The sequence below is a fragment of the Ornithorhynchus anatinus genome, chromosome 18, assembly GCF_004115215.2.
Source record: "Ornithorhynchus anatinus isolate Pmale09 chromosome 18, mOrnAna1.pri.v4, whole genome shotgun sequence".
Taxonomy (NCBI): Eukaryota; Metazoa; Chordata; class Mammalia; order Monotremata; family Ornithorhynchidae; genus Ornithorhynchus; species Ornithorhynchus anatinus.
This window is the reverse complement of record NC_041745.1, coordinates 15,085,288-15,097,150: the sequence shown is the minus strand read 5'-3', so window position 1 is coordinate 15,097,150 and position 11,863 is coordinate 15,085,288. Positions and strand designations below refer to the sequence as shown.

At 55.2% G+C, this 11,863-nt stretch overlaps 1 protein-coding gene across 1 annotated transcript in view; it reads left to right on the top strand.

Annotated features, from left to right (window-relative positions):
• The first annotated feature begins 1,204 nt into the window (after nt 1–1,204).
• RAB11FIP5 (RAB11 family interacting protein 5) overlaps nt 1,205–11,863 on the top strand; it is a 50,615-nt gene continuing 39,956 nt past the window's right edge. The window contains exon 1 of the mRNA XM_029083461.1: nt 1,205–2,194. Within this exon, the coding sequence (XP_028939294.1) occupies nt 1,767–2,194 (428 nt within the window). The 5' untranslated portion in view covers nt 1,205–1,766. The remainder of the gene's footprint in view (nt 2,195–11,863) is intronic.

The following is an 11,863-nucleotide window of genomic DNA, read 5'->3' as shown; positions in this document are numbered from 1 at the left end:
TCTGTCCCTCAGTTCCCTCATCTGTAAAATAATCCGGATGGCATCTGTTAAGCGTTTACTAGGGAACGGACCCTGTGCTAAGGACCCTGTAACAATGTTGGTATTTGTTAAGTGCTTACTATGTGCAGAGCACTGTTCTAAGCACTGGGGTAGATACAGGGTCATCAGGTTGTCCCACGTGAGGCTCATCAATCTAAATGCCCATTTTACAGATGAGGTCACTGAGGCCCAGAGAAGTGAAGTGACTTGCCCACAGTCACACAGCTGACAAGTGGCAGAGCCAGGATTCGAACCCATGACGGAGAAGCAGCGTGGCTCAACGGAAAGAGCCCGGGCTCGGGAGTCAGCGGCCATGGGTTCTAATCCCCATTCCTCCGCATGTCAGCTGTGTGTCCTTGGGCAAGTCACTTCACGTCTCTGGGCCTCAATGACCTCATCTGGAAAATGGGGATGAAGACTGTGAGCCCCAGGTGGGACAACCTGATCACCCTGTACCCCCACCCCGGCGCTCAGAACAGTGCTTTGCACATAGTAAGCGCTTAACAAATGCCATTATTATTACTAAGCACCGGGGAGGATACCAGCCAGTCAGTCCCCGCCCCAGGTGGGGGCTCATCGCCTCCATCCCCAGTGGGAAGAGGGAACTGAGGCCCAGAGATGTGAAGTGACTTATCCAAGGTCACACAGCAGACAAGAGGCAGGGCCAGGGAAGCCGGACCCCCTTCCCCCCCAGCCCCTGCCCTTTCCCCGGGGTTGGGCTGGCTAGCCGGCTGCAGGCCGCTGGCCACTGGCCGGGGCTGCGCTGCAGAGAGGTGACGATGGAGCCGCTGGCTCCCGGCCCGGGGGCTCCGGCTTCCCCCGCCCCCTCCCCTAATTCCAGACGGGGCTCCGGGCCTCTGCAGGGGCCTGGGCAGCCCCGACGGCCTCGGGGCCGGCTCCATCCGACCGAGGAGGGGCGGGGGGCGAGGGACAGGGGTGGGAGACAGGGACAGGGGGTGGGGGGCGAGGGACAGGGGTGGGAGACAGGGACAGGGGGTGGGGGGCGAGGGACAGGGGGTGGGAGGGCGTCTGCCCGGGGGTCAGTGTGTGTGTGTGTGAGTGTGGGAGCGGTGCCGGCAGGCCGGGGCCGGGTTTGGGGGTCCCGGGGGCGGGGCCCGGGGGGGGGCGGGTCCTGGTGACGTCACGGTCCGGGGGCGGGCCCGGGGAGCGGCACGAGACCCCTGATTGCAGCAGCAGCCGCGGCCCAGCCGGACCAGCAGGACCAGCCGGACCAGCAGGACCAGCAGGACCGGTCGCCCGCCAGGAAACTTACTTTCCCGCAGGACCCTCCGCCCACCTCGGGGGGGGTCCCCCCGTGCCCCCCCCACCGCCTTCCCTCCAACTGCGGGGGGTCCGATCATCGCCTCCCCCCAATCTTGGGGGTCCGAGCACCGTCTTCTCGCCGGCTGCGGGGGTCCGAGCATTGTCTTCCACCCAGCTGCGGGGGTCCGATCATCGCCTCCCCCCAATCTTGGGGGTCCGATCATCGCCTCCCCCCAACCTTGGGGGTCCGAGCACCGTCTCCCCGCAACCTTGAGGGCCTAAGCATCGTCTCCTCCGACCTCGGGGGTCCGAACATCGTCCCCCCAGTCTCGGGGGTCCGAGCATCGTCTCCCCCCCAGTCTTGGGGGGCCTGAGCATCATCTTCGCCCCAACCTCGGGGGTCTGAGCACCGTCTCCCCCCAACCTCGGGGGTCCGAGGACCGTCCGGCGTCGCCCCCGGCATCATGTCCCTCTTGGGGTCCCCGGGCCCTCCGCCGCCGTCGCCGCCGCCTCCGCGCTGGCTTCCCACGCACGTGCAGGTGACGGTGCTGCGGGCCCGGGGTCTGCGGGGCAAGGGCACGGGGGGCAGCAGCACCAGCGACGCCTACGCCGTCATCCAGCTGGGCCCGGACCGCTACCGCACCTCGGTGGTGGAGAAGACGGCCGGCTGTCCGGAGTGGCGGGAGGAATGCACCTTCCAGCTGCCCCCGGCCGCCCTGCCCCGCCCCGACCCCGACCCCGGGGGCCCCCCGCCCCCCGACGGCTCCCCCCCGGACCCCCACCTGCTGCTCACCGCCATGCACCGCTCCCTCATCGGCCTCGACAAGTTCCTCGGCCGGGCCGTCGTGCCCCTCGACCCCCTGCTCCGGGCCGGCCGGGACCCCCACACGCAGTGAGTCCCCGGGGCGAGGGGAGGGGCTGGGGGGCCGACCCCGGCGTCCAAGGGGTTAATCGGATGGGGGTAGGGGGTGGGGGAGAAGGACCTCCTCTCCCCGCACCCTGCCTTGGGGTCGGGGGGGGGGCGGCTTTGGCTCTGCAGGGGGGCCTGGTATGGGCTGCTGGAGGGAGGGGGCTCTGGCAGGGGCTCTTGGGGGGCAGGGGGCTCTGGTAGGGACCGGTGGGGGTTGCTGGGGGGAGGGGGCTCTGGAAGGGGCTGGTGAGGGAGGAGGGGGCTGCTGGAGAGGGGCTCTGGGAGGGGCTGGTGGGGGAGGAAGGGACTATTGGGAGAGGGGGCTCTGGTTGGGGCTGGAGGGGGAGGAGGGGACTCTGGGAGGGGCTGGAGGGGGGAAGGGGGATCTTGGATGGGCTGGAAGGGGTTGTCAGGAGAGGGGGCACTGGTAGAGGCCGGTAGGGGAGGAGGGGGTAATTAGGGGAGGGGGCTCTAGCTGGGGCTGTCACGGGGAGGGGGTTCTGGCAGGAGCTGTTTAGGGCGGGGGCTTGATAGGGACTGGTAAGGGAGGAAAGGGTTATTGGCAGAGGGGGCTGTGGTAGGGGCTGGAGGGGGAGGAGGGGGCTGCTGGGGCAAGGGGCTATGATAGGGCCTGGAGGGGGAGGAGGGGGCTGTCATGGAGAGGGGGCTCTACCAAGGGCTGTCAAGAGGAGGGAGTTTTAGCAGGGGCTCTTTGGGGAGGGCCTCTAGCCGTGAAGGGGTAGGGGGCTCTGGTAGGGGCTGGTGGGGGAGGAGGGGGCTATTGGGGGAGGGGGCTCTAGCAGGCGCTGTCAAGGGGAAGGGGCTCTGGTAGGGGCTGGTGACGGGGAAGGGGTTACAGCAGGGGCTGATTGGAGAGGGCTTCTGGCTGTGAGGGGCGGGGAGGGGGCTCTGATAGGGGCTGGCAGTAGGGTGGTGGAGAGGGCTCTGGTAGGGGCTGGAGGGGAAGGAGGTGGCTACTGGGGGAGGGGGCTCTAGTAGGGGCTGTCATTCATTCAATAGTATTTATTGAGCACTTACTATGTGCAGAGCACTGTACTAAGCGCTTACAGGGGGAGGGAGTTCTAGCAGGGGCTCCTCAGGGGAGGGGACTCTGGGAGGGACTGGTGGAGGAGGAAGGGGCTATTCGGAGGGGGGCGCTGGTAGGGGAGGAGGGGGCTGTAGGAGGAGCTGACAGGGAAGATGGGGAATGGGAGAGGGTGGTTCATCCAGGCACTCTGTCTGTGAAGGTGGGCTGTTGATAGGGTATTTAAGTGCTTACTATGTCCCAGGCACTGTTCTAAAGGCTGGGGTAGATAGAAGGTCACCGGGTTGGACACACAGGGCCTGTTCCACATGAGGCCCACGGCATTAATCCCCATTTTGCAGAGGAGGGAATTGAGGGCCAGAGAAGGGAAGTCACTTGACCAAGGTCACACAGCAGACAGGGGGCAGGACCTAGAACCTAGGTCCTTCTGACTCCCAAACCTGGGCTCTATCCACCAGGCCACCCCTGCCATGAAGATAGGGGAGGGGGCTTTGGCAAGGGCTGTCGGGGAGTGGGAGAGGGTGTTTCACCCAGGCACTCTTCCTGCTTGAGTGAGCCCAAGTGGCTAACTCCCCCAACCCCGCTGTCTCCAGTCAGGGCCCACTTTGGCAACTCTTTTGTAAGGACATCCCCCCCACTTTCCCCCTGCACTGTGTCTTTCTCAGTCCTGCATCGGGTTTGGTCGGGGCCTCCACCCCAAGTCTGGCCTGAGTCCTTCCCGCTGCAGCATGAGGGCTGGGGGTGGGGGCGGGGGGGTGGGACTGTAGGAAAGCCCTCCAAAACAGGGCTAAGATCACGCCTCACCCCCACCTCAGGCTGGGGATGATGTAGGACCAGCCCCGCTTGGCTCCGAAATTGAAAGTGGGGGGCGGGCCCACCTCCCTCTTCTGATCCTTCCACACTGCCCTTCTCCTTCAAGCTCCAAAGCCTCCTTTGACTCTTGATCCAAAACACAGGCCACCGTGAAAGTGGGGCGGGAAGGGGGTGGGGGGTGTTGAAGGATTGAGGGAGGAGACGAGAAACATCCCCACCCCCCTTCTCTCTCACCCCTCGACTGAGCAGCCCCCTCGTCCTTCCTCCCCCACCTCGGGTCCGTCAGGCCTTACCCGGGACTTTGCGGTGTTTTGATTTTTCCTCCTCTGAAATTCCTCCCTTTCTTCCATGACTTGCTTTTTAGGAGCCTGAGGTGGGATCATGTGGTAACCTGCATCACAGCTGGACTGGCTCCCTCAGCTTTCTCTCTTTCCCTCTCTCCCCATCCTCCTTCCTCTTCCCTTTCCCTGCTGTGACGCTACTCAGATGGTAATAATAATAACAATAATAATGATGGTATTTGTTCATTCATTCAGCCGTATTTATTGAGCGCTTACTGTGTGCAGAGCACTGTACTCAGCACTTGGAATGTGCAATTTGGCAGCAGAGAGAGACAATCCCTGCCCAACAACGGGCTCACAGTCTAAAACGGGGAGACAGACAACAAAAAAAGACAAAACAAACTTACTATGTGCCAAGCACTGTTCTAAGCGCTGGGGTAGATACGAGGTTATCGGGTTGTCCCACGTGGGGCTCCCAGTCTTAACCCCCATTTTACAGATGAGGGAACTGAGGCACAGAGAAATCAAGTGACTGGCCCAGAGTCACACAGCTGACGAGTGGCGGAGCCGGGATTAGAACCCACGACCTCTGACTCCCAAGCCTGGGCTCTTTCCGCTAAGCCATGCTGCTACCAGTGGTGAAGGTAGGGGGTGATTTTGTTTCTCCCATCTTTGGGGGAGACTGGACCCCTTCTTGCTGCTGTAGAGAACATGCCCATCCCCTTCCTGCAGTGCTCAGCCAATGGATCAGCCCACCCCTCTCTCCGGTTCCTTCAGCTGAAAAATGGGTTTTAAGACCGCGAGCCCCATGTGGAACAGGATGCATATCCAACCTGATGACCTCCTGTCTACCCCAGCGCTTAGGACAGTGCTTGACCCCCTAGTAAAGCGCGTAACAAATACCATCATCATTATTATTATATGCCCGCCTTAACTTTTTTTTTTAAATGGTATCTGTTAAAGCACTTCTTTTGTCAAACACCGTTCCAAGCACCGGGGAAGATGTCAGTCAAGTTGGACACGGTCCCTGTCCCGCATGAGGCTCCCAGTCTAGGAGGGAGAATGGGAGAATTGAGGCACAGAGAAGTTGGGTGACTTGCCCAAAGTCACACAACAAACAATGGCCAGAGCTGGGATTCGCTCCTCCTCCTCCTAGGCCGTGCTGCTTCTGAGGAACTGTACAGTCCTCAGTTTCCCTATCTGTAAAATGGGGATTAAGACTGTGAACCTCATGTGGGACACGGACTGCGTCCAGCCTAACCAGTTTGTGCTTATCCTGGTGCTTACTACAGTGCCTGGCGTGTAGTACATAGTAATCTGCATCTGTAAAATGGGGATGAAGACTGTGAGCCCCATGTGGGACATGGACTGTATCCAGCTAATTCGCTTCTACCTATCCCAGCGCTTAGTACAGTACATAGTAAGGGCTGGGAATGCGTCAGTTCATTGTGCTGTTGTACTCTCCCAAGTGCTTAGTATGCTGCTTTGCATACAGTACGTGCTCCATAAATACGATTATATGAATGAATGTAGGAAGTGCTTAATACCATGAAAACGAAAATAAAAGAAGTAAAATCAGCTCCGTTCATTCCTTCGTATTTATGGAGCCCTTGCGGGGTGCAAAACACTGTAATAAGCGCTTGGGAGAGTATGATACGGCAACAAACAGGCACATTGCATGCCCACAACGAGCTCACAGTGTTAGAGCTCGGTGAGAGCCCTAGGCTGTCTGCCGGGGAAGGGACAGAGGAAGGTGAGCCCTTACCCTTGAGGTGCTGCCAGTTGGGTAGGGCAGATGATGATGATGATAACGGTATTTGTAAAGCGTTTACCATGTGCCAGGCACTGTACTAAGTGTTGGGGTGGATACAAGCAAATCAGGCTGGACGCAGTTCCTGTCCCATGTGGGGCTCAAAGTCTCAATCCCCATTTTCCAGACGAGATCGCTGAGGCCCAGAGAAGTGACGGGACTTGCCCCGGGTCCCACAGCAGACAAGTGGCAGAGTGGAGATCAGAACTCATGACCTTTGGTTCCCAGGCCGGGGTCTAGCGGCTAGGTGACGCTGCTTCCCAGATAACTTGGGTGTTTCCTGTGCACCACGCTGTGCTGGGGGTGGGCCAGAGGATGGAGGGGGAAAATGGCGAGCTGGAGGCCGTGAGGAGGTGAGCGGCGGCAGAGGAGCGGAGTGTGCGAGCTGGGCCGGAGAAGCAGAGGAGGGAGGGGAGGTAGGAGGTGATGGACCGCTCTGAAGTCAATAGTGAGGAGTTTCCATTTGCTACGTAAGTGGATGGAGTTTTTTGAGGAGCGGGGTGACGTGTCTTGAACGTTTTTGTAGAAAAATGATCCCGGCATCTCGAATGACTCCTTGTCTCTGGCCAGACCTCGACTTGAACCCTCACAGACAGATGTTTTCTAAAACATTCCCCCCCTGTTACCCGTCCCCCCAGGACACCAGGCAGGCTGACCCTCCTCACCCGGTCAGTAGCCATTCGGACCCCGACGGTTTGGGAACTTGTCAGCTGCCGCTTCTCCCAAGGGGCACCCACGGTGACCTCAAGTAATTATATTTAAGAGCCAAGCACTGTACTAAGCGCTGTACTGAGATAATCAGATTGGAGTCAGCCCCGGGCTTTCAGATTCCCCCTTGGGCCTCGAGTGGGTGGGAGAGTCAGTTAATCCTATTTATTGAGCGCTTACCGTTTGCAGAGCCCTGTACTAAGTGCTTGGGAGAGGACAGTATAGCAATATAACAGACACATTTCCTGCCCACAACGAGTTTAAAATCGAGAGAGGGAGACAGATATTAATAGAAATAAATTATAAACGTGGACATAAGTGCTGTGGGGTTGGGAGGGGGGATGAATAAAGGGAGCAAGTCAGGGCGACGCAGAAGGGAGTGGGAGAAGGGAAAAGGAGGGCGTAGTTGGGGAAGGCCTCTTGGAGGAGATGGGCCTTCAGTAAGGCTTTGAAAGTGGGGAGAGTCAGACATATGAAGAGGGGAGACGTTCCAGGCCAGAGGCAGGACGTGGGTGAGAGATGGGCAGTGTGACAGATGATTTCAAGGACACCGTCCCTGTCCTGTATCAGGCCTCACACTCGAAGGGGGATGGAGAATAGATTCTGCATTCCCATTTTTACAGGAAACTGAGCCACAGAGGAGTGAAGCGACGTGCCAGAGGTCACACAACAGACAAGAGGTGGAGCTGGGATTAGAACCCAGGTCTCCAGACTCCCAGGCCCTTGCCCTTTCTGCTACATCCCCCCCCCCCCTCACTTCTCTGCTTAAGCAGACCTTACCTGCCTGTGGGGTTGACTAGCTCCCGCCTTTCCTATTTTCTTTAATGGTATTTATTGAGTGCTTACTCCGTGCAGAATACTGTACTAAGCACTTGGGAAGGCACAACAAAAAAGAGTCGGTAGATGAGATAACGATGATGATGGTGTTTGTTAAGAGCTTATTATGTGCCAGGCACTGTACTAAGCACTGGAGTGGATACAAACAAATAGGGTTGGACACAGTCCCTGTCCCACCTGGGGCTCCCAGATCCCTGCCCACAAAGAGCTAACAGTCTAGCGGGAGAGACAGACATTAAAGTAGACTAGGGATAAGGGAAATCGAGGATAAGAATTATTATTATTATTATTGTACTTGTTAAGCGCTTACCAGGTGCCGAGCACTGTTCTAAGCACTGGGGCAGATACAAGTTAATCAGGTTGGACCCAATCCCTGCCCCACATGGGGCTCACACTCTCAATCCCCATTTTCCAATACTGGGGGAAATAGAGACTCCTAGTGGAAAAAGCCCGGGTCTGGGAGTCAGAGGTCGTGGGTTCTAATCCCAACTGCTGTGTGACCTTGGGCAAGTCGCTTCACTTCTCCCTGGGCCTCGGTTCCCTCATCTGGAAAATGGGGATGAAGACTGGGAGCCCCGTGTGAGGCAGGGACCGCGTCCAACCCGATTACCTCATATGTTCCCCAGCGCTTAGAACAGTGCTTAACACATAATAAGTACATAACAAGTACCACTATTATTATTATTGATAGGATTTTAGGACGGTTTTGAAGGTGGGAAGAGCGGTGGATTGTCAGATATAAGGGGGAGTGAGTTTCAGGCCAGAGGGAGAATGTGGAATAAGCCTAGGACAGGCAGGCCACGGTAGCAAGTGCTTACTACAGTGCTCCGCACACAAAGTTAATAAGTCCACACAATAAATAGGATTGAATAAAAGAATGGTAGCGTACACTGAAGTTTTGTTCGCCAACTGCAGGGGCAACCCTGAGGAGAAGCAGCATGGCGTACTGGATAGAGCATGGACCGGGGAGCCAAGAGGGTCATGGGTTCTAATCCGGGCTCCACCGTTTTTCTGCTGTGTGACCCTGGACAAATCACTTCACTGAGTGTCAGTTACCTCATCTGCGAAATGGGGATTGAGAGTGAGCCGCATGTGGGACAGGTACTGTGTCTAACCCGATTTGAGTAAAGCACGGTGAGAGCCCTATCAGTAGAAGCCGGGGTTAGCTGTTGTGTCCGAGGCCAGGGGATAGATCAGATGATCCCCTAATGATGCCTCACATGATCTCCCTTAGCCTGGGAGTCCCACCTCCGTCGGGGCTGAACTTGATCATTTGTAAATACCCCAGCACACAGTGTGCTTGGCATACGGTGTCTAATAGATACCAGTTTTTATTATCATCAAGGTGGAGTCCTAGGGCTGTGGGGAGAAAGGGAGAAAGAGGATACTAAGTCTGCCTGGAGGTAGGCTCGGCCACCTACTGAGATAATTACTCTCCCCCCACCTCCTTCAGAGCCTTATTGGAGGGACACCTCCTCCCAGAGGCCTTCCCAGACTAAACCCCACTTTTCCTCATCTCCCACTCCCCTCTGCAGCGCCCTGACTTGCTTCCTTTGTTCTTCCCCAGCACTTCTGTACATAGCTGTCATTTTATTTATTTGCATTGGTGCCTGCCTCCCCACCTCTAGACTGTAAGCAGAAGTTGTGGGCGGGGAATGTGTCTGTTTATTATTGAATGGAACTCTCCCAAGAGCTCAGTACAGTGCTCTGCACACAGTAAACACTCAATAAATATGAATGAATAATAACTATGGTATTTAAGTGCTTAGTTTGTGCCAAACACTGTTTTAAGCGCTGGGGTAGACACAGTGCCTGTCCCACATGGGGCTCCCAGGCTTCATTTCCCATTTTACAGATGAGGTAACTGAGGCTCAGTGAAGTGACTTACCCAAGGTCACACAGTGAACAAGCGACATTTAGAATCCACGTCCTCTGACTTTCAGGCCCTGTGCTCTGCAGGAGGGGAAGTCCAGCCAATCAATCAGTGGTATTTATTGGGCGCTTACTGTTTGCAGAGCACTGTACGAACCGCTCAGGATAGCCAGTACAACAGAATTGGTAGACATGATCCCTGCCTGGCTTTATACCCAGACCCTTAGAACCGTGCCCGGCAATTAGTATAAGCCCTTAACGATACCATTTTTTAAAAAAGATGATTATCTACAGGATCTTGCTGGAGAGAGCAAGAGCCTGTGAATTTAGGGGGGTGTAAGGCAACCTTGCAAATAGAGCCGGCCAGTGCTAGCTAGCTCGCCCCCTTCCATTCCAAACCAGTGGAACCTGCGTTTTTCGTCCGAACCTCCATTTCAAACCTCCATTTTTTGAACCTGGAACTTCCTCCCCTTTCATATCCCCCTCCCGAACTTCAAAGCCTTATATAAAAGCACATCCCCTCCAAGAGGCCTTCCTCCTCTAAACACTCATTTCCTCTTCTGCCACTCCCTTTTGCATCGCCTTCCTTGGATTTGCACCCTTTATTCACCCCTCTCAGCAATAGATAGGAGACGATAGATAAAATAGATAATATATAAAAGAAAATAGATAATAAAATAGATAACAGATAGGTCCTTAAGTACCTATCCCTAATTTATTGATTTAGATTAATGTCCATCTTCCGTCTAGACTCTAAACTCACTGTAGGCAGGAAACGTATTTACCAACACTATTGTTCTCTGCCTAGCTCCTAGTACAGTGTTCTGCACAAAGTACTCAGTACCATTGGCTGATTCTTTTCTAGGGGAAAAGGAAGAAAAAAGAAGAGTAGGGGCTTACTGTGTGCCAGGCACTGTACTGAATGCTCGGGTAGATACAAGTTAATTCGGTTAGGCCCAGTCCATGTCCCACTCTGGGACTCACAGTCTTAATCCCCATTGTACGGATGAAGGAACTGAGGCCCAGAGAAGTGAAGTGACTTACCCAGGGTCACACAGCAGACAAGCGGCAGAACATGGGGACGGGCTTATATTCTTGATTGATTGCATATATTGGGCAGTCAATAAATTCACTCACTTCCTCCTGTCCTTGTTCCCTCCTGGGGTGTAGTCAATCAATCTCGTCAATGTCAGCCCTCCTGTATGCAGAGCAGTGTGCTAAACCCTTGTAAGAGAGCTAGTAGACACGTTCAAGAGATTGGTAGACATGTTCCCTGTCCACAATGAGTTTACAGGCAAGAGGGGAGGGATATTTTCTTCTGCTGCCTGGTCCGGGGCAGTCTTACTGAATTCACTACCCTCACCTTTTCTGTCCCTTTCTCACCTTTAAAGGAAGCAGCACTGTGTAGGGGATAGAGCCCGGGCCTGGGAGTCAGGAGGTCGTAGGTTCTAATCCTGACTCCGCCACTTGTCTGCTCTGCGAACTTGGGCAAGTTGCTTCACTTCTCTGGACCTCATTGCAGCGTGGCTCAGTGGAAAGAGCATGGGCTTTGGAGTCAGGGCTCATGAGTTTGAATCCCAGCTCTGCCACTTGTCGGCCGTGTGACTGTGGGCAAGTCACTTAACTTCTCTGGGCCTCAGTTCCCTCATCTGTAAAATGGGGATTAAGACTGTGAGCCCCACGTGGGACAACCTGATTCCCCTATGTCCACCCCAGCACTTAGAACAGTGCTCGGCACATAGTAAGTGCTTAACAAATACCAACATTATTATTATTATTATTATTCCTCTGGAAAGTGGGGATTGAGACTGAGAGCCCCAGGTGGGACAGGGACAGTGTCCAACCCGATTTGCTTGTATCCACCCCAGCATTTAGTACAGTGCTTGGCACACTATAAGCACTTAAATACCACAGTTATTATTATCTCGTTTATGGCCTTTCTATCCCAGCAGGTGTGCCCTTCTCCTTCCTTACACCCCCCTCCCCAGCCCAATCACTGCTTAAAATTATGTGATGCAAAAGTTTGTGATTTTTTTTTTTAATTTATCCCTCAAATTGAAATGGGACAATTATATTTGTCTATCTTCCAAGCTCTTGAAAGACATTGAAATCCAGTGCCGAATTATCCAAAATGTTTTTATTTTTAAACGGTATTTAAAGACTTACTAAGTGCTAGACGCTGTACTAAGCACTGGGGTAGATAGAAATTAATCAGGTTGGACAAAGTCCCCCTCCCGTTTGTGGCTCATAGTCTTAATCCTCATTTTACGGATGAGGTAACTGAG